Here is a 25,306-nt window from a genome sequence, read left to right as displayed (position 1 = left end):
TAAATGGATGGTCGGTCGAGAATGAAGACTGCTGGGACAAAAATTGTTTTTTTGCACCTACTCTACAATCCCTTCCTCATTAAATACATTGGAGGACACAGCACCGCGGGTATAAACTCTGCCGCTCAGAGGTTCATACTAGGTAGTAAGGTCCCCTCTCATCTACAAAGAGTTCTCCCGTGTTTGTGTGGGTTTTCTCCAGGTTCTCCAGTTTTCTCCAAACACTCCAAAGATATAGTGATAGGGAATTTAGCTTGTGATGACGAGGTCTGTAAAGTGCTGTGGAAATCAATGGCGCTATTCAAGGGAGTAATAAATAAAAAAAATCTGTGTTCCCCAATGTATTTAACAAAAAATAGATTTAAAGGCATGCGCAAAAATCAAATTTTCTCATTATGAGCATGGGGGGGGGGGGAGGAAAGAACAATGGAACGTCCTAGAGCAGCCCCAGCAATACCAAAATCAAACCCCAAGACCGTCTGGCACAAAGAAGCTATCAGCTCCTGACAACACAAGCTGGAATCTGCAGAGGCCATGATGAGCGTGGCGAAGGTACATACTGTACTGTGGTCTACGTGGCAGCTGAAGGATTGGCACTAATGCCAGACGATCCAACAGGCCACAGCCGACCTTGTGGAAAGAGCAGGAACGTGAAAGTGAGCAAATACAGCCGTAGACATGAGGCCAAAAAACACATCTGATACAGGATAAGTTTACTTCCTGCAGACACAAGGGCTGAAACAAAGATGCCTGGTGTCTGGGGAGAGGTTATGGTCCTAGTGACAGGGCCTATACCCATGGTGCAGCGTCAGCCTCCTAGTGGCAGGGCCTATACCCATGGTGCAGTGTCAGCCTCCTAGTGACAGGGCCTATAACCATGGTGCAGCGTCAGGCTCCTAGTGGCAGGGCCTATACCCATGGTGCAGCGTCAGCCTCCTAGTGACAGGGCCTATAACCATGGTGCAGCGTCAGGCTCCTAGTGGCAGGGCCTATACCCATGGTGCAGCGTCAGCCTCCTAGTGGCAGGGCTTATACTCATGGTGCAGCGTCAGGCTCCTAGTGGCAGGGCAGGGCATATACCCATGGTGCAGCATCAGGCTCCTAGTGACAGGGCCTATACCCATGGTGCAGCGTCAGCCTCCTAGTGGCAGGGCCTATACCCATGGTGCAGCGTCAGCCTCCTAGTGGCAGGGCCTATACCCATGGTGCAGCGTCAGTCTCTTAGTGATAGGGCCTATCCCCATGGTGCAGCGTCAGGCTCCTAGTGGCAGGGCTTATACTCATGGTGCAGCGTCAGGCTCCTAGTGGCAGGGCAGGGCCTATACCCATGGAGCAGCGTCAGCCTCCAAGTGGCAGGGCCTATACCCATGGTGCAGCGTCAGCCTCCTAGTTACAGGGCCTATACCCATGGTGCAGCGTCAGGCTCCTAGTGGCAGGGCTTATACCCATGGTGCAGTGTTCCATAATGTTATGAAAAAGTGTCCCATTGTGTTGGTTGTGGGGGTCTCAGCCATCAGATCCCCCACTGTTCTAGAAGCTCTCTCTTATCTTGATGACAGGAGACAACTTCTTGTAACCAGAATACCCCTCCAAAAGGTCCCTCCAAAAGGTCAAACTAGATTTAAAATCGTCTAATGAGTGGATCAGTCTATTTTATGCATGTTCATTACAAAATATAGTGAAGTAAATGAATAGCCGCTTGCCTGGGGAGCCCATCATCAGTAAGGAAGATCTCGCACAATTCTGGTTGACAGATGCCAGAGAAAGCTTCAGCACAAAGTCTCTGTGCCAACATTAAAGAGGAATAATTGTGTAGAGCCGGCTCCTTTACCTGTGAGATTTGTCCCATGGGATTCCAGAGAAGTAACGCATTTACTAAGTAACTAACAATTCATATAGCTCAGGTGGAGAAGGAAATGTCAGCTAGTGCCTGTGACCCTCACCTGATGACCGGCATTATGGAGATATAGACTGAGAACGTTGGATGTTCTATGTCAGATTGTAAAGGGCGGTCTGACAGCCACACCTGTCTGACAGCTCCTTATCTCTATACGTTCCAACATAAAGGAAAACCCTGCAAACTAGGGGGGTTCAGAACCTACTTACGTTTGTTCATAGCCATCAGGCTGGAAACATGGATCCCACCCAAAGTCACGAGGCCCTCGAGGAGACACTATCTGACCCTGAAATGGCAATAAACCATCAAAAGGAATAGATAATAAAGTGTGTCCATAATTAATAACACTATAAACAGCCAAAAAGAGAAGAAACGGGAGGGGGTGGTTCCTTTATTTGCTTAATACCCGGTTATACATACCAGGGTCTTCCCTCTGAACAGCAGTACGGGGTCTTCTGGGTTTCCTGTGCTATAGGCAAATGTGCAAAGGGCAAACGCAGATTTATCCTCAAATCCGGCCAACATTCGATGCAAGCCTGAAATCAGAAAAAAGCCCAAGGACACATTAAGCCCCTGTTTCGTGCGCCAGTCTTAATGGATGTGGTGCATCTTACACCAGCGCTTCCTTCATTAAGAGATATGCACCTCTTTAGTAAACTGTTGTAGTTCAAGCTACTTTTGGCATAAACGGATGATGAATTTGTCAGGCATGCCAGGTCCAGTCTGAGCTCGCCATGACAGGCGTAAAAAGGCCAAAAAAGGCAAAATTCTGGCAAATACCACTTATTGCATCGATCAGTAAGACTTTAATATCCTGCAGTTTTGTGGCCAACACACATTTCTCCATGACGGCACATATATGGACAAAAGTAGCTACCCCATACCATGGATTAAAGGGGTTGTCTGGGATTAGATCTAGAAAACTATGGTGTAACAATACTGGTGGATCACTGATGAAATCCAATGGCCAGTAGGACATGAGCAGAGAACAGTGAAGCAGTAGATAAATGGCCTCAGGAGTGGTAGTATAAAATGAGAGACGCAGGAGGAGCAGGAACAGCCTGAAGACAACCGATCGCAGGAGCTGGGCACAACATTCAAGCAGTCCCTTAAGACTGAGCCAATCTATATTTCATCGCGACTGGCCAACCATCTAATGTGTTTGGGAGCCTCCTGAATATCCCTGACAGATGATGTCTGGAAAAGGATTGGGCAGGTGAAGGTGTCAGACAATGATGGCTTTCACCCCTAACCCCATTGAAAACACATGAATGCTCAGTCGTATTGTGTTCTCATGTGTACGGGGAGTTAGGAGAGAAAGACGGTTGCAGAACCAACATTTGGCTGATACCCATCTGGTCTGCATGGCCCCCTGTAGAGTTCCATATAAGCTGAAGCAAGCCCAAACAGGAAGGAACAGTACTGGAGATCTTGATTAAAGAGGTATTCTCAAGGTTAGAAGTTATCCCCTATCCACAGGATAGGACATAACTTCCTGATTGCTAGGGATCCAACTGCTGGGACCTCCACCGATCATGAGAACTAGAAGTCTGAAGAGACCCGTGTGAATGGAGCAGTGGTTGATCATGTGTCCTGCCATTCTATTCATTCTTAAGGTTATGTCGAAGACTTGCTGAGTGTAATGTTTGGTAAACTTCAGTGGTCCCCTTAAGAATGAATGCATTGGCAGCGCGCACGAGTGACCACTGCTCCAGTTACATGGGGTCTTTAGACTACCAGTTCTCGGGATCGGTGGGTGTCGTAGTGGTCAGACCCAAAGCAGTGGAGAAGTTATTCCCCATCTCATGGATACAGGATAACTTCCAAGCTTTGGAATACCCCTTTAAAAACAAGTTCAAAGGCAAAAATCGCAGCCTCTAGGGGTAAGGAGTGAAAGTGTAGCAAGAATCCTCAAGATATAGAGCAGCAGCCACTAGTCAATCAGCAGAATCCTTCCACACCGGCCCACAAGTGGTGTGTGGCACCTAACGTAGCTCAGCCCCACATATTTCAGACACAATGCAAGGACAGTTTTTCAAGCAGGAGAAAGCCACCATGTGTTTTTTTTTCTAATCTTGAACAACCTCTTATATGAGAATAAGTTTACAGAAAACATACCTTCAGGTTTCAACTTCTCAAGAAACCATTTTCTGTAAAACAAAATAGACCTCCCATTAATAGAGATATACGAATGGTCGACAAAAAAAGGTTAAAGTAGAAGAAACATGTTCTGCTTCAAAGGAATCAAGACCACCGGACTAGTAACGTAGCTCCTTCCCCCTCACCTGGATGGGCCGAGCTGCGGTGTCTTACCTGGTGCACACACGTGTCAGGTCCTGTAGGCTCCACGGGATAAGTCACCAAGGTTTTACCCAAAAGTATTTTCAGTAAATGGCAGATTGTAAGATTTTATCCAGTATGAGGAGCTCCTGTAAGGATTCTAACATCCAGCACATACATGGGAAATGCACAGAGCATAGAAGTGATTCTTACACTTACATATAGGGGCCGGGAAGACCACCCAGAGCGTTGAAACATAAACACGTGTCTTCAACGATGACTGGACCTTGGATCTGAAATCAGAAAGTACATAATAGCCTGGTTCTACTGAGTGGGTATGTCATCCAGAGAGAGAATTCTTCTAGAAGAGGTTAATGGAATGGAGTGGAAGGTCCAATACACGGCACATAATGGAGTATCCTGTGTGTGTCGTTTAATGCCATGTGTGTACATAAGGTTCTACTTAAAGGGAGCCTCCCTATAACCTCCGGCCAGCCTCACGTGACACTATCGATGGGAGTGCCTGGACTTGATAAAGCGTCACCTTTCCCCTTGCGATGCCGGCTTCCTTCTCTGCTTTGTGTGGATGACGCGTCTTACTTTGCTCTGCCATCAGCAAGGCAAAGAGAAGTAATGTAACGTGCAGTGCATGCGCCGGTGCTTTTTAGCATATCCCGGTGCATGCACAGAACAGTATTTTGCTCTACCCTCGGCAGGTCACACAGAAGTGCACCTGCGTAGGAACGCGAAGTGGGACATTGTGTGGGCGATGTAAGAAGTGTCATCCACATGAAGCAGAGATGGAGGACAGCATCGAACCAAGACCAGTGACGCCCATCAGACCGGACAGCCCGGCAGGCGAGTATAATAAAAGCTCTTGTTTCCACTGAAGGGCGAATTGGTGTCATATATAAAGAATTTTAGAATACTGTCACATGGAGCTGAAAGGTGGTGGTCGTAGGTTATATGGGGAAAACCTGGTGACAGGTTCCCTTTAAAGGCCCTTACAGAAACTTGCAGATACTGGGACTGCTAGAAATAGCAGAGCGTTGCACTCGGTCTACTCCAGCAGTCCTGTAGACGATGAATAGAGCGAAGGTCGAGCATCAGCTCCTCCGCTCCATTCAAGAATGGGTTGTGCAGCGTCTCATTTAGGGATTCCAGGGAGACCCAGCGGACCGACTCCTAGCAATCGGGGGATAGCAGATAAATGGGTGTTCCCCAAAATCACATGTCCCCTGTAATTTGCCACACCCCGTCAATGTAGTTTGCCACACCCCGTCAGTTTGCCATACCTGTTTTGCGGCCTCTTTACACTTTTGAATTGAAATTTCATCAGATTCTCCTTGGTATTCAGGCACTAAAGATGGAAAAGAAAAAAAAAACATTGATAAGTTACAAAACAAAAAACAGCAGAAAAAAAACAAAGAAACAAAAAAAAACTTCTGCCTATTTTTATACTCCTTTTACCGTGTTCATGCACAAATAAAAGTGTTAAGGAATAACTAAACCACTGATACTTTTTTTATCCTCTTAATTGCAATCATACCGGTGGGGATCCAGGTCCTGAAACCCTCACCGATAACTCAAACCCTCCCCCCAAAAAAGTGCAGAGCTCACGAGCGCACACAAAACAGAGAGAAGCATAGATTTTAGATTGAATCCACCCTGTCCCATGAGTTGTGCACTTATAGGGGATTTTTGAGTGATCAGTGGGGGACTCAGAACTCGGACCCCACTTATCTGCTTGCAATTAAAATTAAAAAAAATAACAAAGGTTTAGCTAGTCTTTAGCTTAATGAGTTAAGTAAAACACCAACAAGTGAACTCAATCATACATATGACAACAAAAAGCGAAAAATATGCATAAGAAACTCCAACAATGATGCTTCAATATAATACATTTTAAAACAATTGAATTTTATTATTACAATAAATATAAAAGAAACCACACTGGTTTATAAAAGCATAAATGAAAAAACTAATGGGGAACAAAAATACAGGAGAAAGGGGTGGCTATGGCTTAAAGTGGCATAACATATAGTATATATGTAAAACAAAACAAAGGGGGTACAGAGTTTCACGATATAAAGTGCAAGTGCACGTATAAAAATTCACATGAGGCAGCATGAAACGAACCCACAGTATATCGACAATAGTAATAATTACCTAGTGAGAGTGTCGCTCCGCCTGTCACGCCGCTCCCACCTGGGGGCGGGACCCTGGGTTCGTCGTCACCACTTCCGATGCCGCGGCTGCTCCGAGGGTCCCGTCGGGTGCGCACGCGCACCTCTTGCTCCTAGCTCCGTGGTTGTGCTATGTTCCAGTGCGCACGCGCACTCTGCTCAGCTGTCTTTGGTCTTGTCCTCTCTGATACTGGAGGACTTGACCCGGAAGTTCTAGGACTCAGGTTCTATATCAGGCTACCTCTTCCTATGCGAGGTGCCTGATTATTGTTGTAATTCCTGGCTTGGTCTGCCGTGTCCCCTGCCTGGCTGTGCGCTGTATTCGGGTCCTCTGCCTTGTACTCTGCTGTGCCTCCTGGCACACACTCTGAACCTGTACTCTGCCTTGTGCTCTGCTGTGCCTCCTGGCACACGCTCTGATCCTGCACTCTGCCTAGTACTCTGTTGTGCCTCCTGGCACTCGCTCTATCCTGTACTCCGTTCCAGTCCTCTGTTGTGCCTCCTGGCACACCTGCTGTCTAGCTCCGTATTCTAGCGTGCTCCTTTGCACACATCCTGCTTTGCTCACACCCTGGCGTGCTAGTCAGTGCGCACCATACGTACTCCCGTATACACGCCTTGTGTTCTCCAGTACACTACGTGCCTCCGTACACTTGTGTCTCCTGTGAGCCGGCCGCCTGGTGCCAGCAGTCGTGGTACCTTACCCCCTGGGGCTTGCCCCTGACACTCCTTGTATAGGAGGGGGTGGTCCTCACTAGGTCAGGTCGCCCTGGGTGGGTTGGTGCCACGACCCAGAGGGTCCACTCCAGGAGTCGTCACAGTATAATCAGGCCATGGACTCCGCTGGTACCGCGGCGCCCGTCCAAAAGGAGCTAGTGTTCCTCCTGGAAAACCAGACTAGGATTATGTCATTCCTCAAGTCCATGGAGTCCCGTTTATCTGCCTTACAGTCCTCTGACCATGGGAATGCTTCCCAGTTGGTTAGCCTCCAGCAAGAACTCACGCAGCAGCGCAACACCCAGGCTCATATCCTCAACTATATGGCGTCAGTAGATAATTGGCTCCTTTCCATACAATCCGTTTCTGCACAGTCCTCGGCCCCACACCCGCTGCCTCGCTTATGCAAGCCACCCCAATATAGTGGTGACCCTAAGTTTTGTCGTGGATTTTTGAACCAATGCCGGTTACATTTTGAGCTTTTGCCGCAGCACTATCCCACAGAGCGTGCGAAGATAGCCTTTATTGTTTCCCACTTAAAAGGGGAGCCGTTAGCATGGGTAAACCCTCTCTGGGAGCGTGATGATCCCCTCGTCTCTCAGCTTTCCACCTTTTTAGACACCTTTCGCAAGGTGTTCGACGAGCCGGGTCGTCTGGCTTCCGCCACCGAGTCCCTCTTTAACCTCCACCAGGGTACTCTATCGGTAGGACAATATGCCATCCGGTTTCGCACCTTGTCCTCCGAACTCAGTTGGAACAATGAGGCCCTTGTGCGGGCCTTCTGGCATGGTCTGTCCGGTCGGATTAAAGACGAACTGGCGGGCCGGGATACCCCTACCTCTTTTGGAGGAGTTGATCTCTCTTGCCACATGTATTGACCTGCGTTTTCAAGAGCGTACCCGTGAGGCAGCCAGAGAGAAGATATCCTCGTCTCCCTCCGTCTACTTGCAGTCCTCCCCGCTCACGACCCGTGCCTTCTACGGTCTCCGCCTCTGAGCCCATGCAGGTGGACCGTTTCAAGATGGCTGAGCAGCACCGCAATGAGAGGCTCACACAAGGACTCTGTCTTTACTGTGGGAGTCCTTCTCATCTTCTTCGCTCCTTTTCCAAGAAGCCGGGAAACTTCTCCACCTAGGAGTGGTAGGAGAGGCCTCCCTGGGTGTACGTGACTCCTCTCCCCCATTGATCGTGTCTGTTCTGTTGCATGTGGACTCTAAGCACTATTCTGAAGAGGCTGTCTTAGACTCAGGAGCGGCAGGGAACTTTATTAGGAGGTTAAAAAATACCGGATTCCTGTCAGATCCCTGGAGACTCCTCGGGTAATTGCTTTGGTCAATGGTAAACTCTTGCAGGAGACCGTTACCCACATCACTGAGGAGATTGAGATGCAGATTGGAGCTCTGCACCGAGAGATTTCCTTTCATGTCTTGTCGACTATGTCCCACGGACTGCTTCTTGGTCTCCCTTGGTTACGGACTCATGAGCCAACCCTGGACTGGCGGTTGGGTGACATACTCCGCTGGGGGCCATCTTGTCAGGAGAGGTGCTTGTCGTCCGTCCATCCCATGAACTTTACCAGTCCGTCCTCGGCACATGCAGGTCTGCCGTCGACTTATTGGTCTTTCACGGATGTCTTTGACAAAAAGGAGGCTGAGACTCTGCCTCCTCATAGTCCATACAACTGCCTGATTGACCTCGTTCCTGGCGCTACCTCACCCAGGGGCAGAATTTACTCGCTTTCGCCTGCTGAATCCCAAGCTATGTCAGATTATATCCAAGAGAATCTTGCCAGGGGTTTCATCCGCAAGTCCTCTTCACCCGCAGGAGCGGGATTCTTTTTTGTTAAAAAGAAGGACGGCTGCCTCCTTCCCTGCATACACTATCGAGGGCTGAACGATAATCACAGTCAAGAATAAGTACCCACTACCACTGATCCCGGAGCTCTTCGACCGACTAAGCAGAGCACAAATTTTTACCAAGTTGGATCTTCGTGGGTCCTACAACTTAGTCTGCATTCGCTCCGGTGACGAGTGGAAGACCGCCTTTAACACCCGAGACGGTCACTATGAGTACTTGGTCATTCCATTCGGCCTTTGCAACGCCCCAGCGGTATTCCAAGAGTTTGTGAATGACGTCTTCCGAGATATGCTGTACTCCTGCGTGGTAGTCTACTTGGACGATATTCTCGTGTTTTCCGCTGATCTGTCTGCTCACAGAAAAAAACTGCGCCAATTCCTCTTGCACTTAAGGGAGAACCGCCTTTACGCCAAGCTCGAAAAATGTGTCTTCGAACAGATGTCCTTGCCATTCCTGGGGTACATTATTTCAGACTCCGGTCTATGAATGGATCCGGCGAAAGTGTCTGCCGTTCTTGATTGGCCATGGCCCCATGGAGTGAAGTCAATCCAACGTTTCCTCGGCTTTGCGAACTACTATCGGCAGTTCGTCCCCCATTTTTGTTCGCCCTATCTCTTCCCTAATCCGCAAAGGGGATAACCTGAATGCTTGGTCCCCAGAGGCAGAAGAAGCTTTCCAGGCCTTGAAACGAGCCTTCGCCTCGGCTCCAGTGCTTCATCGTCCTGAGGTTAATAGACCTTTCACCCTCAAGGTGGACGCATCTTCTGCCGGGGTCGGCGCAGTCCTTCTGCAGAGGCCATCTTCCGGACACCTAGTCACCTGTGGCTTCTTTTCTAAAATTTTTTCCCTGTCTGAGCGAAACTACTCCATCGGCGACAAAGAGCTGTTGGCCATTAAATTGGCTCTGGAAGAATGGAGATACTTACTGGAAGGCGCCATACATCCGTTCAACATCTATACGGACCATAAGAACCTGGCGTACATCCAGTCCGCTCAGAGACTCAACCCCTGGCAAGTTAGGTGGTCCCTGTTCTTCGCCCGCTTTGACTTTGAACTTCATTTTCGGCCCGGCGATAAAAACGTTAAAGCTGATGCGTTGTCTAGGTCTTTCCAGTCGACTGAGGCTGAAGAAGAGCCTTCCCATATCATCGACTCGTCTAAGGTGATTACCGTGGCTCCTATCAGGTTGACCACGTTACCTCCGGGAAGAACCTTTGTGGCTGAGAACAACCGGAGACGAGTGTTGAACTGGGGACATTCGTCCAAGATTGCCGGCCACGTTGGTGTCAAGAAGACTCTTTCCTTGATTTCCCGTTACTATTGGTGGCCATCCCTTTCCCAGGATGTCAAAGACTTTGTGGCTTCTTGTCCTTCCTGCGCTCAGAACAAAGTAACCAGACAGCCACCCTCCGGTCTTCTGCTTCCTGTAACTTCGGTTCCATGGCAGCACATAGCCATGGATTTTATTACCGATTTGCCTCGCTCCTCTCGTTGCACGGTGATTCTGGTGGTTGTAGACAGATTCTCGAAAATGGCTCATTTCGTTCCTCTTCCCGGCCTACCCCCGGCTCCTGAATTGGCGAAGATCTTCATTTCCCACATCTTCAGAATCCATGGTTTCCCGCTGCACATCGTATCTGACAAAGGGGTTCAATTCACGTCCCAGTTTTGGAGTGCTCTTTGTGGATTCATGAAGGTGACACTGGACTTCTCTTCTGCTTATCACCCCCATACCAATGGGCAGGTGGAACGCACAAACCAGATCCTTACATCCTATCTCCGGCACTTTACTAATGCTCATCAAAACGACTGGGTCGATCTACTTCCTTGGGCCGAATTTGCCTACAATAACCACTCCAGCGAATCGTCCACCAAGTTTCCCTTGTTCATCGCTTTCCGACAGCATCCCACTGTGCCTCTTCCGGTACTTCCTGTCTCGGGGGTACCTGCGGCCTACTCTCTATCCGTGGAGTTCTCCAGGGTATGGCCGGAGACCAAAACCGCTCTCGAGAAAGCCTGTGACAGGACGAAACAACATGACAAGAGGCGCCTGGACGTTCCCCCATATCTTCCTGTTGACAAGGTGTGGCTTTCCTCCAGATACATTTGCCTTAACGTACCATCTTACAAACTGGGTCCCCGTTACATTGGTCCTTTTGAGGTTATCAGGCGCATTAATGATGTTTCGTACAAACTGAAATTACCCCCTTCGCTCCGTATTCCCATTTCCTTCCATGTGTCACTCCTCAAACCTGTGGTACTGAACCGGTTCCATCCTTCTACTGACCACACTCCCCAGCCTGTTGGCAGGGGGGACGAGTTTGAGGTAAACGACATTCTGGCCATGAAGAAGGTAAGAGGGAAAACTCTTTTCTTAATTGATTGCAAGGGTTTTGGTCCTGAAGAAAGGTCATGGGAACACAGAGAGAATATCCATGTTCCTATGATTTTGTCTAAGTTTCTTTCCAGCCTTAGAAAGAGGGGGCGTAAAGGGGGGGGGTACTGTCACGCCGCTCCCACCTGGGGGCGAGACCCTGGGTTCGTCGTCACCACTTCCGGTGCTGCGGCCGCTCCGAGGGTCCCGTCGGGTGCGCATGCGCACCTCTCGCTCCTAGCTCCGTGGTTGCGCTATGTTCCAATGCGCACGCGCGCTCTGCTCAGTTCTGTCTTTGGTCTTGTCCGATCTATGATACTGGAGGACTTGACCCGGAAGTTTTAGGACTCAGGTGCTATATCAGGCTACCTCTTCCTATGGGAGGTGCCTGATTATTGTTGTACTTCCTGGCTTGGTCTGCCGTGTTCCTGCCTGGCTGTGCGCTGTATTCGGGTCCTCTGTCTTGTACTCTGCTGTGCCTCCTGGCTCACGCTCTAAACCTGCACTCTGCCTTATACTCTGCTGTGCCTCCTGGCACACGCTCTGAACCTGCACTCTGCCTTATACTCTGCTGTGCCTCCTGGCACACGCTCTGAACCTGCACTCTGCCTTATACTCTGCTGTGCCTCCTGGCACACGCTCTGAACCTGCACTCTGCCTTATACTCTGCTGTGCCTCCTGGCACACGCTCTGAACCTGCACTCTGCCTTATACTCTGCTGTGCCTCCTGGCACACGCTCTGAACCTGCACTCTGCCTTATACTCTGCTGTGCCTCCTGGCACACGCTCTGAACCTGCACTCTGCCTTATACTCTGCTGTGCCTCCTGGCACACGCTCTGAACCTGCACTCTGCCTTATACTCTGCTGTGCCTCCTGGCACACGCTCTGAACCTGCACTCTGCCTTATACTCTGCTGTGCCTCCTGGCACATGCTCTGGTCCTGCACTCTGCCTTGTACTCTGCTGTGCCTCCTGGCACATGCTCTGGTCCTGCACTCTGCCTTGTACTCTGCTGTGCCTCCTGGCACACACTCTGAACCTGCACTCTGCCTTGTACTCTGCCGTGCCTCCTGGCACACACTTTGGTCCTGCACTCTGCCTTGTACTCTGTTGTGCCTCCTGGCACACGCTTTGATCCTGCACTCTGCCTTGTACTCCGTTGTGCCTCCTGGCACACGCTCTGATCCTGCACTCTGCCTGGTACTCTGGGGTGCCTCCTGGCACTCGCTCTATCCTGTACTCCGTTCCAGTCCTCTGTTGTGCCTCCTGGCACACCTGCTGTCTAGCTCTGTATTCTGGCGTGCTCCTTTGCACGCATCCTGCTTTGCTCGCACCTGGGCTTGCTAGTCAGTGCGCACCATACGCACTCCCGTATACACGCCATGTGTTCTCCATTACACGTGTCTCCTGTGAGCCGGCCGCCTGGTGCCGGCAGTCGTGGTACCTTACCCCCTGGGGCTTGCCCCTGACACTCCCTGTATAGGGGGTGGTCCTCACTAGGTCAGCTCGCCTTGGGTGGGTTGGTGCCACGACCCAGAGGGTCCACTCCAGGAGTCGTCACAGAGAGCCACAAGCCAGGGGCCCACCACAGCTTGTGGCTCTCACTAGGTAATTATTACTATTGTCTATATACTGTGGGTTCCCTTCATGCTACCTCATGTGAGTTTTTTCTGCTCTGCCCATGGTGTATCCCTGGTACCATATCTTTTTACTTTTCACTGTTATTATGCATATATAATTTATTTACTACTAATTTTACACTGTTTATTGTATATGATGTGGTAGTTCTCTCCATGGAATGAGCAGAAGTATTGTATCTAGCTAGCATTTGTTTGCATATCTACTTATTGATATAATACATATAAAGTGCAAGTGCACATATAGTTTTATATCATGAAACTCTGTACCCTCCTTTGTTTTGCTTTACATATACAGTATACTATGTTATGCCACCCCTTTCTCCTGTATTTTGTTTTTTTCCCCATTAGTTTTTTTAATTAAGCTTTTATAATCCTGTGTGGTTTCTTTTATATTTATTGTAATAATAAAATTCATTTGTTTTAAACTGTATTATATTGAAGTGTCATTGTTGGAGTTGCTTAACCCGTTAAGTATAATTCTGAAGACACCAAATTGATCTAGTTGTATTATTTTGTAAAATAATGCATGGTTTAAAAAAACAAAAACAAAAACCACAAGACTGTTTTTGCATTTCCAGAGAGGCGCAAGTTTTACATTTTTTTGACCAACTGAGCTATATGAGGACTTACTTTTTGTGCCACAAGCTGTATTTTTCACTAGTGCCATTTTTGGGTACATATGAATTTTTAATCATTTTTTATCTCATTTTTTTTGGTAGGATAAATGAAGCAAATGCAGGAATTCTGGCATGTTTTTTTTGGTATATGGCCAGGTGCCATAGCATGCTATCAACATCCAGCAATGGCACGGCGGAGGTCTGCCAGAGGGAGCGCTATTACATGGAAACCCATCATCAGATTCATGTTGCTCAAAAAATAGGTAGTAGGAATCAGAGACTGGATGGACAATTGCAGCCAGGTAGGTTTTCTTTTGAAATGATCCGACGTTTCAGAGAATATGTACTTTAAAGATCCGGCCAAGGACCATAGCCGGACACCGTTACTGCCCCTGGCCGGCTTCTCCCAGTGATTGACAGGTTTCTCTCATAGCAAACACCTAGAGAGGCTCAGGGAAAGCCAGGAGTGTTGGACTAGTCTAGTCTCTGACTATGGTCCTTGGACAAAGCATTTCAGAGGAAAACATACCTGGTGGCAATCGTGCAGCTCGGCTACGATACATGCTGCCTGCCGATTGGGCAGTATGAGACAGGCGACAAGTTCCCTTTAACTGCAGCATCTAAGAAGTTTGAAGGGTTGTTCGGCTTTAGGCTGCAAACAGTGAGCGCACGGAGGATTCTTCCAGTACCGGCCAGTCATGTGACCACAATTATGTGATCTGCATACTCCCAGCCACATTCAGACTAGACTGTGTCTGGCTTTGCTCAATTCACTTGCATTGAGTGAGGGCGTGCACATCTAGTCGGTATGTGACCGCATGTTTGCAAATCACATACATGCTTGCGGCACTGGAGAATCCTCACAACGTGCAGTATTCACAAGTCTGCAGTCACTCCATGTAGCTGTAGACCGGACAACTCCTGTAATTGCAGAGTTTAGACCTAGCTTCAGTCCCAGTAGATAAAGAGGAAACTTAGCTGCCTATCACAGTCAGCTCTCACGAGTGTAACTCCTGTATCCCGGCCATCTCTGGAGCGCTTATGTGCGGGAACTTGTTAAAGTCCCACATAACAAGCCTTATCTTCATGCCGATCCTATGTGATCACATGGCGTAGCTTATAGGGACAGATTCATTAACACTGGCATTTATGTAGCCAGGTATGAAGAAAAGTCGCCTTGAATCAGATTTGCATAAATTCATTAATGATCGCGCCCCTTTATGAATTTGGCTGGGCTGCGATACACAGAATCAGAAATCTACAGCATTCCTGTTACTTTGAATAGTTTTTCTTGGCTTGTCTGGCAGATGCCCATTGAGTCTGTGGCTGATGGAAGCTCAGGAGGCATCGGCTCGGATACGGTGCAAGATGGTTCCCGGGATTTGCATTACATGGAGTGGCATAACAGGAATCTCTAGGAGAACACTTACAGTCAATCTTCTTAGCTACAAGTTTACAGGGAAATTTATCTCCGAGAATCTGAATAACCTGCGGAAACAGAAACCAAGACAAAGTCGTAAACTGGAAAATACCTTGTTGGGTTTATTACATAGAAAAAAAAAGAATCTGCTTTGGATAAAGCCCAAAGTAAGTCCAGGGCCTACATATAGCAGCATTTCCCGAGTGACCACTGCCGTGTTATATGTTGTTATATGGGGGGGGGACATATGACTCTGCAGCGTACATGACTGCACTCCAGCTAAAAATGGCTGACCTCTCTGGAGAAACTAACTTTATATTCTAGATTTTGCAGGCAGGTATGTGGGCAGCAGTGTGAGGAAGCAGTGTGCAGGCAGGTATGTGGGCAGTGGTGTGCAGGCAGGTATGTGGGCAGTGGTGTGGGGAAGCAGTGTGCAGGCAGGTATGTGGGCAGTAGTGTGCAGGCAGGTATGTGGGCAGTGGTGTGGGGAAGCAGTGTGCAGGCAGGTATGTGGGCAGTAGTGTGCAGGCAGGTATGTGGGCAGCAGTGTGGGGAAGCAGTGTGCAGGCAGGTATGTGGGCAGGTATGTGGGCAGCAGTGTGCAGGCAGGTATGTGGGCAGCAGTGTGGGGAAGCAGTGTGCAGGCAGGTATGTGGGCAGTAGTGTGCAGGCAGGTATGTGGGCAGTGGTGTGGGGAAGCAGTGTGCAGGCAGGTATGTGGGCAGTAGTGTGCAGGCAGGTATGTGGGCAGTGGTGTGGGGAAGCAGTGTGCAGGCAGGTATGTGGGCAGTAGTGTGCAGGCAGGTATGTGGGCAATGGTGTGGGGAAGCAGTGTGTGGGCAGATATGTGGGCAGCAGTGTGGGGAAGCAGTTTGCAGGCATGTGGGCAGTAGTGTGCAGGCAGGTATGTGGGCAGTGGTGTGGGGAAGCAATGTGCAGGCAGGTATGTGGGCAGTAGTGTGCAGGCAGGTATGTGGGCAGCAGTGTGGGGAAGCAGTGTGCAGGCAGGTATGTGGGCAGTAGTGTGCAGGCAGGTATGTGGGCAGCAGTGTGGGGAAGCAGTGTGCAGGCAGGTATGTGGGCAGTAGTGTGCAGGCAGGTATGTGGGCAGTGGTGTGGGGAAGCAGTGTGTGGGCAGATATGTGGGCAGCAGTGTGCGGGCAGGTATGTGGGCAGCAGTGTGCAGGCAGGTATGTGGGCAGCGGTGTGCAGGCAGGTATGTGGGCAGTGGTGTGGGGAAGCAGTGTGCGGGCAGATATGTGGGCAGCAGTGTGCGGGCAGGTATGTGGGCAGCAGTGTGCGGGCAGGTATGTGGGCAGCAGTGTGCAGGCAGGTATGTGGGCAGCAGTGTGCAGGCAGGTATGTGGGCAGCAGTGTGCAGGCAGGTATGTGGGCAGCAGTGTGCAGGCAGGTATGTGGGCAGCAGTGTGCAGGCAGGTATGTGGGCAGTGGTGTGGGGAGGCAGTGTGCGGGCAGGTATGTGGGCAGCAGTGTGGGGAAGCAGTGTGAAGGCAGGTATGTGGTCAGTGGTGTGCAGGCAGGTATGTGGGCAGTGGTGTGGGGAAGCAGTGTGCAGGCAGGTATGTGGGCAGTAGTGTGCAGGCAGGTATGTGGGCAGTGGTGTGGGGAAGCAGTGTGCAGGCAGGTATGTGGGCAGTAGTGTGCAGGCAGGTATGTGGGCAGTGGTGTGGGGAAGCAGTGTGCGGGCAGATATGTGGGCAGCAGTGTGGGGAAGCAGTGTGCAGGCAGGTATGTGGGCAGTAGTGTGCAGGCAGGTATGTGGGCAGTGGTGTGGGGAAGCAATGTGCAGGCAGGTATGTGGGCAGTAGTGTGCAGGCAGGTATGTGGGCAGCAGTGTGGGGAAGCAGTGTGCAGGCAGGTATGTGGGCAGTAGTGTGCAGGCATGTGGGCAGCAGTGTGGGGAAGCAGTGTGCAGGCAGGTATGTGGGCAGTAGTGTGCAGGCAGGTATGTGGGCAGTGGTGTGGGGAAGCAGTGTGTGGGCAGATATGTGGGCAGCAGTGTGCAGGCAGGTATGTGGGCAGGCAGGTATGTGGGCAGCAGTGTGCAGGCAGGTATGTGGGCAGCAGTGTGCAGGCAGGTATGTGGGCAGCAGTGTGCAGGCAGGTATGTGGGCAGCAGTGTGCAGGCAGGTATGTGGGCAGTGGTGTGGGGAAGCAGTGTGCGGGCAGATATGTGGGCAGCAGTGTGCGGGCAGGTATGTGGGCAGCAGTGTGCGGGCAGGTATGTGGGCAGCAGTGTGCAGGCAGGTATGTGGGCAGCAGTGTGCAGGCAGGTATGTGGGCAGCAGTGTGCAGGCAGGTATGTGGGCAGCAGTGTGCAGGCAGGTATGTGGGCAGTGGTGTGGGGAGGCAGTGTGCGGGCAGATATGTGGGCAGCAGTGTGCGGGCAGGTATGTGGGCAGCAGTGTGCAGGCAGGTATGTGGGCAGCAGTGTGCAGGCAGGTATGTGGGCAGCAGTGTGCAGGCAGGTATGTGGGCAGCAGTGTGCAGGCAGGTATGTGGGCAGCAGTGTGCAGGCAGGTATGTGGGCAGTGGTGTGGGGAGGCAGTGTGCGGGCAGATATGTGGGCAGCAGTGTGCGGGCAGGTATGTGGGCAGCAGTGTGCGGGCAGGTATGTGGGCAGCAGTGTGCGGGCAGGTATGTGGGCAGCAGTGTGCGGGCAGGTATGTGGGCAGCAGTGTGCGGGCAGGTATGTGGGCAGCAGTGTGCAGGCAGGTATGTGGGCAGCAGTGTGCAGGCAGGTATGTGGGCAGCAGTGTGCAGGCAGGTATGTGGGCAGCAGTGTGCAGGCAGGTATGTGGGCAGCAGTGTGCAGGCAGGTATGTGGGCAGCAGTGTGCAGGCAGGTATGTGGGCAGCAGTGTGCAGGCAGGTATGTGGGCAGCAGTGTGCAGGCAGGTATGTGGGCAGCAGTGTGCAGGCAGGTATGTGGGCAGTGGTGTGGGGAAGCAGTGTGCAGGCAGGTATGTCGGCAGTGGTGTGGGCAGCAGTGTGCAGGCAGGCAGTGTGCGGGCAGATATGTGGGCAGCAGTGTGCAGGCAGATATGTGGGCAGCAGTGTGCAGGCAGGTATGTGGGCAGTGGTGTGGGGAAGCAGTGTGCAGGCAGGTATGTCGGCAGTGGTGTGGGGAGGCAGTGTGCGGGCAGATATATGGGCAGCAGTGTGCGGGCAGGTATGTGGGCAGCAGTGTGCAGGCAGGTATGTGGGCAGCAGTGTGCAGGCAGGTATGTGGGCAGTGGTGTGGGGAAGCAGTGTGCAGGCAGGTATGTCGGCAGTGGTGTGGGGAGGCAGTGTGCAGGCAGATATGTGGGCAGCAGTCTGCAGGCAGCAATGTGGGCAGTGGGGTGGGGAAGCAGTGTGCAGGCAGGTATGTGGGCAGCAATGTGCAGGCAGGTATGTGGGCAGCAGTGTGCGGGCAGGTATGTGGGCAGCAGTGTGCGGGCAGGTATGTGGGCAGTGGTGTGGGGAAACTGTGCAGGCAGGTATGTGGGCAGTAGTGTGGGGAAGCAGTGTGCATGCAGGTATGTGGGCAGTGGTGTGCAGGCAGGTATGTGGGCAGTGGTGTGGGGAAGCAGTGTGCAGGCAGGTATGTGGGCAGTAGTGTGCAGGCAGGTATGTGGGCAGTAGTGTGGGGAAGCAGTGTGCAGGCAGGTATGTGGGCAGTAGTGTGCAGGCAGGTATGTGGGCAGCAGTGTGGGGAAGCAGTGTGCAGGCAGGTATGTGGGCAGGTATGTGGGCAGCAGTGTGCAGGCAGGTATGTGGGCAGTGGTGTGGGGAAGCAGTGTGCAGGCAGGTATGTCGGCAGTGGTGTGGGGAGGCAGTGTGCGGGCAGATATATGGGCAGCAGTGTGCGGGCAGGTATGTGGGCAGCAGTGTGCAGGCAGGTATGTGGGCAGCAGTGTGCAGGCAGATATGTGGGCAGCAGTGTGCAGGCAGCAATGTGGGCAGTGGGGTGGGGAAGCAGTGTGCAGGCAGGTATGTGGGCAGCAATGTGCAGGCAGGTATGTGGGCAGCAGTGTGCGGGCAGGTATGTGGGCAGCAGTGTGCGGGCAGGTATGTGGGCAGTGGTGTGGGGAAACTGTGCAGGCAGGTATGTGGGCAGTAGTGTGGGGAAGCAGTGTGCAGGCAGGTATGTGGGCAGCAGTGTGGGGAAGCAGTGTGCGGGCAGATATGTGGGCAGCAGTGTGCGAGCAGGTAAGTGGGAAGGAGTGTGCAGGCAGGTATGTGGGCAGCAGTGTGGGGCAACAGTGTGTAGGCAGGTATGTGGGCAGTAGTGTGGGGAAGCAGTGTGCGGGCAGGTATGTGGGCAGCAGTGTGCAGGCAGGTATGTGGGCAGTGGTGTGGGGAAGCAGTGTGCAAGCAGGTATGTGGGCAGATATGTGGGCAGCAGTGTGCGGGCAGGTATGTGGGCAGCAGTGTGGGGAAGCAGTGTGCGGGCAGGTATGTGGGCAGCAGTGTGGGGGCAGATATGTGGCAGCAGTGTGTGGGCAGCAGTGTCGAACTCGTGCACATGGTGTCTGAATGTATAAATTGGCAGGTATGTGGGGAAGCAGTGTGCGGGCAGGTATGTGGGGAAGCAGTGTGCAGGCAGGTATGTGGGCAGCAGTGTGCAGGCAGGTATGTGGGAAGTGGTGTGGGGAAGCAGTGTGCAAGCAGGTATGTGGGCAGATATGTGGGCAGCAGTGTGCGAGCAGGTATGTGGGCAGCAGTGTGCAGGCAGGTATGTGGGCAGCAGTGTGCAGGCAGGTATGTGGGAAGCAGTGTGCAGGCAGGTATGTGGGCAGTGGTGTGGGCAGCAGTGTGCGGGCAGGCAGTGTGCGGGCAGATATGTGGGCAGCAGTGTGCAGGCAGATATGTGGGCAGGCAGGTATGTGGGCAGCAGTGTGCAGGCAGGTATGTGGGCAGCAGTGTGCAGGCAGGTATGTGGGCAGCAGTGTGCAGGCAGGTATGTGGGCAGTGGTGTGGGCAGCAGTGTGCGGGCAGGCAGTGTGCGGGCAGATATGTGGGCAGCAGTGTGCGGGCAGCAGTGTGCAGGCAGGTATGTGGGCAGCAGTGTGCAGGCAGGTATGTGGGCAGTGGTGTGGGGAAGCAGTGTGCAGGCAGGTATGTCGGCAGTGGTGTGGGGAGGCAGTGTGCGGGCAGATATATGGGCAGCAGTGTGCGGGCAGGTATGTGGGCAGCAGTGTGCAGGCAGGTATGTGGGCAGCAGTGTGCAGGCAGGTATGTGGGCAGCAGTGTGGGGAAGCAGTGTGCAGGCAGGTATGTGGGCAGCAGTGTGCAGGCAGGTATGTGGGCAGCAGTGTGCGGGCAGGTATGTGGGCAGCAGTGTGCGGGCAGGTATGTGGGCAGCAGTGTGCGGGCAGGTATGTGGGCAGTGGTGTGGGGAAACTGTGCAGGCAGGTATGTGGGCAGTAGTGTGGGGAAGCAGTGTGCAGGCAGGTATGTGGGCAGCAGTGTGGGGAAGCAGTGTGCGGGCAGATATGTGGGCAGCAGTGTGCGAGCAGGTAAGTGGGAAGGAGTGTGCAGGCAGGTATGTGGGCAGCAGTGTGCAGGCAGGTATGTGGGCAGCAGTGTGCAGGCAGATATGTGGGCAGCAGTGTGCAGGCAGCAATGTGGGCAGTGGGGTGGGGAAGCAGTGTGCGGGCAGGTATGTGGGCAGCAGTGTGCGGGCAGGTATGTGGGCAGTGGTGTGGGGAAACTGTGCAGGCAGGTATGTGGGCAGTAGTGTGGGGAAGCAGTGTGCAGGCAGGTATGTGGGCAGCAGTGTGGGGAAGCAGTGTGCGGGCAGATATGTGGGCAGCAGTGTGCGAGCAGGTAAGTGGGAAGGAGTGTGCAGGCAGGTATGTGGGCAGCAGTGTGGGGCAACAGTGTGTAGGCAGGTATGTGGGCAGTAGTGTGGGGAAGCAGTGTGCGGGCAGGTATGTGGGCAGCAGTGTGCAGGCAGGTATGTGGGCAGCAGTGTGCAGGCAGGTATGTGGGCAGTGGTGTGGGGAAGCAGTGTGCAAGCAGGTATGTGGGCAGATATGTGGGCAGCAGTGTGCGGGCAGGTATGTGGGCAGCAGTGTGGGGGCAGATATGTGGCAGCAGTGTGTGGGCAGCAGTGTCGAACTCGTGCACATGGTGTCTGAATGTATAAATTGGCAGGTATGTGGGGAAGCAGTGTGCGGGCAGGTATGTGGGGAAGCAGTGTGCAGGCAGGTATGTGGGCAGCAGTGTGCAGGCAGGTATGTGGGCAGTGGTGTGGGGAAGCAGTGTGCAAGCAGGTATGTGGGCAGATATGTGGGCAGCAGTGTGCGAGCAGGTATGTGGGCAGCAGTGTGCAGGCAGGTATGTGGGCAGTGGTGTGGGCAGCAGTGTGCGGGCAGGCAGTGTGCGGGCAGATATGTGGGCAGCAGTGTGCAGGCAGATATGTGGGCAGCAGTGTGCAGGCAGGTATGTGGGCAGCAGTGTGCAGGCAGGTATGTGGGCAGCAGTGTGCAGGCAGGTATGTGGGCAGTGGTGTGGGCAGCAGTGTGCGGGCAGGCAGTGTGCGGGCAGATATGTGGGCAGCAGTGTGCGGGCAGCAGTGTGCAGGCAGGTATGTGGGCAGCAGTGTGCAGGCAGGTATGTGGGCAGTGGTGTGGGGAAGCAGTGTGCAGGCAGGTATGTCGGCAGTGGTGTGGGGAGGCAGTGTGCGGGCAGATATATGGGCAGCAGTGTGCGGGCAGGTATGTGGGCAGCAGTGTGCAGGCAGGTATGTGGGCAGCAGTGTGCAGGCAGGTATGTGGGCAGCAGTGTGGGGAAGCAGTGTGCAGGCAGGTATGTCGGCAGTGGTGTGGGGAGGCAGTGTGCGGGCAGATATGTGGGCAGCAGTGTGCAGGCAGCAATGTGGGAAGTGGGGTGGGGAAGCAGTGTGCAGGCAGGTATGTGGGCAGCAATGTGCAGGCAGGTATGTGGGCAGCAGTGTGCGGGCAGGTATGTGGGCAGCAGTGTGCGGGCAGGTATGTGGGCAGTGGTGTGGGGAAACTGTGCAGGCAGGTATGTGGGCAGTAGTGTGGGGAAGCAGTGTGCAGGCAGGTATGTGGGCAGCAGTGTGGGGAAGCAGTGTGCGGGCAGATATGTGGGCAGCAGTGTGCGAGCAGGTAAGTGGGAAGGAGTGTGCAGGCAGGTATGTGGGCAGCAGTGTGTAGGCAGGTATGTGGGCAGTAGTGTGGGGAAGCAGTGTGCGGGCAGGTATGTGGGCAGCAGTGTGCAGGCAGGTATGTGGGCAGTGGTGTGGGGAAGCAGTGTGCAAGCAGGTATGTGGGCAGATATGTGGGCAGCAGTGTGCGGGCAGGTATGTGGGCAGCAGTGTGGGGAAGCAGTGTGCGGGCAGGTATGTGGGCAGCAGTGTGGGGGCAGATATGTGGCAGCAGTGTGTGGGCAGCAGTGTCGAACTCGTGCACATGGTGTCTGAATGTATAAATTGGCAGGTATGTGGGGAAGCAGTGTGCGGGCAGGTATGTGGGGAAGCAGTGTGCAGGCAGGTATGTGGGCAGCAGTGTGCGGGCAGGTATGTGGGCAGTGGTGTGGGGAAGCAGTGTGCAAGCAGGTATATGGGCAGATATGTGGGCAGCAGTGTGCGAGCAGGTATGTGGGCAGCAGTATGCAGGCAGGTATGTGGGCAGCAGTGTGGGGAAGCAGTGTGCAGGCAGATATGTGTGCGGGCAGGTATGTGGGCAGCAGTGTGGGGACAGATATGTGGCAGCAGTGTGTGGGCAGCAGTGTCGAACTTGTGCACATGGTGTCTGAATGTATAAATTGGCAGGTATGTGGGGAAGCAGTGTGCGGGCAGGTATGTGGGGAAGCAGTGTGCGGGCAGGTATGTGGGGAAGCAGTGTGCGGGCAGGTATGTGGCAGCAGTGTGTGGGTAAGTATGAGGCAGCAGTGTGCGGGAAGTATGGACAAGCGCAATAGTAAGAGAAGAATCTAGTAATGCTGTAGAAGAGCACCAGCGGTGCCTGCTTTGGTAGAGGGCAACCTATATACTGTCTGGACTCTTGTCCACCTCTGTGTACTTTTCTTTTCCTTAAAGACATGTATTTAGAACTAAAAAAAATTATTTTTCTGATTTCTTTTCATTAAATTTTTTTTACAGTTTGGTTTTCCATGCTCTGTTTGTGACGGCACAGCCAACTTTGATGTAGACTGTGGTCATAAATTAGCTGAGAGTAACTCAAAAGTGATAAAACAGTAACAATCTCTTCCAATGGACAGCCAGAACAAGCTCACTGATGGATTCTTAGTTAGCTCATACTGCAGTCAGCAATAGACAGTGCTACACAGAGGTTATAGTAGGCAAATGGTACAACATTTTAATGAAACCCAATTATAAACACGATTTTTAGTCAAAAATACCTGCATTCGGTCAGCCACTGTGCGGGGGTACTGCAGCTGAATTGTATAGTGGGTAAGCTTTAACCACTTAAAGGGGTTATCCAGGACGATCTTTTTTTACAATGTGCCTTAGAACAGGCAACCAACTGCTTGCCCGTTGTGTCAGATCTCTGCTGGCACAGAGCAGTGATGATTCTGTGGCCTCCGCTGACGTCACCTCGACAGAGCAGCGGTTTTTCTTCTGCTTTGCTCTTTTGATTGGGCGTGCATGCAGATGTCATGCTGACTGACTACCTGCAGGGATCCAGCTGGGAATCAGCTTGGTGTCAGCAGTCACATCCCATCAACAGAGCGGGATGAGTTGTATTTGTTGGTGGCACCACTTCAGACTACATATAACTTATTAGCCAAAAAAGCAAAACTTTTAGATGCCTCTCTTCACGTGGCCGCACTAACCGTGTTCACACATTATTCTCTGGGTCAGTACGATATCGATATCGTTTTATACAATATACTGCATGGTTTTTGAGGCAGAACTTGTACTTTTAAAGAACAATATGTATTGTATGAAATAATGTACTGAAAAAAAAGACAGAAAAACCCAAGAGATATGAGAAATAAAAAAATACAATTTCGCCATTGTGTTTTTTGGAGTTTTGCTTGTATGGTGTTCATTGTGCGGTAAAAATGACCTGGCAACGATTGTAAGCGTCAGTCCTATACCACCGATATCAAACTTGCTGCGATTTTTTTTTTCTATGTAAATGATGAAAAAAAAAAAAAATTCTGTATTTTAGATTGTTTTCATCGCATGGGATCCGGGGCATGTGCATTGAAAAGCCGCAGTCAGACATTGCCAGCTGTATTTAAATGGTTAACAGCCACAGATGGAACGTTGGCCGTGGCTGTTAGAGACAGGTGCTGGCTGTATTAGGCCGGGATCACACACAGTGAGATACGGCCGAGTCTCGCAGGTTAAAACCAAGCTCTGGCGCCGGCACTCTGGAGCGGAGCGTGCAGCCGCACAGCAATACATGGAGCTGCACGCTCTGCTCTGGAGTGCCGGGCCAGAGCTTGGTTTTAACCTGCGAGACTCGGCCGTTTCTCGCTGTAGTGTGACTCCAGCCTTAGGCTGCTTTCACACATCCGGCACGATGCGGCGAAAAGTGTGAAAACCGGATCCGGAATTGGATCCGGTTTTGGCACATAGAATTTAATGATCGCCGCATCGTGCCAGATGGACATGCGGCGCCTCCGTTTTTAGCCAGAAGCGTAAAATCTGCGCCGTCCGGCGTCAGCAAAAAAACGTTGCCTGCAACGGAACGGCTTTTTCAACAGCGCATGAGTGGACACTGTGAGGTTTAACCCACAAGTGCCCGGCGAGCGCGCGTGTATCTCTATTCCCCCCCCCGCATACTGCTGCCTCTCTCGTCCCCGGTGCGGCTCCTTTAAATGCTTTCAAACCGGATCAGGCGCCGCATCTGAATCCGGTGTCACCGCAGCAGGCCTGATCCGGCGGTACGGCTTGCCGCCGCACCCGACACCGGATGTGTGAAAGCAGCCTAATACAGCCGGTATCTTCTATGCGGGGAGGGAACTCTGCTCTTGAGCCTCCCTCCACACCTGCGGACCTCTTCCCAGGATGTTAATTCACATCCTCAAGACGCGAAGGAGTTAACGGCCAAATATGACCTGTAAGACAGATGAGAACAAGACGTACTTGAAGTCTCACAGACCAGAGACACGGATCCATTTTTTAACACCAACTTGGGTATGGATGGTGACACTCTATGTAATGTCCGAGAAAAAATACAAAAGTGTGAACGCAGCAGGCCGACTAGACGTGAGCGGCCTCACTCATTACAAGTGACCGTCTAGTTGGACTGTGGCCAGATGTTTGCTAATTGCATATTTTCAGTCACATGACCGCCCGGAGAATCCTG

At 52.1% G+C, this 25,306-nt stretch overlaps 1 protein-coding gene across 2 annotated transcripts in view; it reads right to left on the bottom strand.

Moving 5' to 3' along the window:
- Positions 1 to 25,306, bottom strand: part of ITPA (inosine triphosphatase) — a 32,706-nt gene that overhangs the window by 6,810 nt on the left and 590 nt on the right. For both annotated transcript variants that reach the window (XM_073571533.1, XM_073571534.1), the window contains exons 2-7: positions 14,999 to 15,056; positions 5,473 to 5,537; positions 4,397 to 4,470; positions 4,016 to 4,047; positions 2,318 to 2,433; positions 2,107 to 2,183 (exon numbers count right to left, since the gene is read on the bottom strand). In XM_073571533.1, coding sequence (XP_073427634.1) covers positions 2,107 to 2,183; positions 2,318 to 2,433; positions 4,016 to 4,047; positions 4,397 to 4,470; positions 5,473 to 5,537; positions 14,999 to 15,056 — 422 coding nt within the window. The remainder of the gene's footprint in view (positions 1 to 2,106; positions 2,184 to 2,317; positions 2,434 to 4,015; positions 4,048 to 4,396; positions 4,471 to 5,472; positions 5,538 to 14,998; positions 15,057 to 25,306) is intronic.

This window comes from Dendrobates tinctorius, unplaced genomic scaffold, assembly GCF_039654945.1.
Source record: "Dendrobates tinctorius isolate UK_male_01 unplaced genomic scaffold, ASM3965494v1 ptg000029l, whole genome shotgun sequence".
Taxonomy (NCBI): Eukaryota; Metazoa; Chordata; class Amphibia; order Anura; family Dendrobatidae; genus Dendrobates; species Dendrobates tinctorius.
Note: the sequence above shows the minus strand (reverse complement) of the source record. Positions and strands in the feature narration are given on the sequence as shown.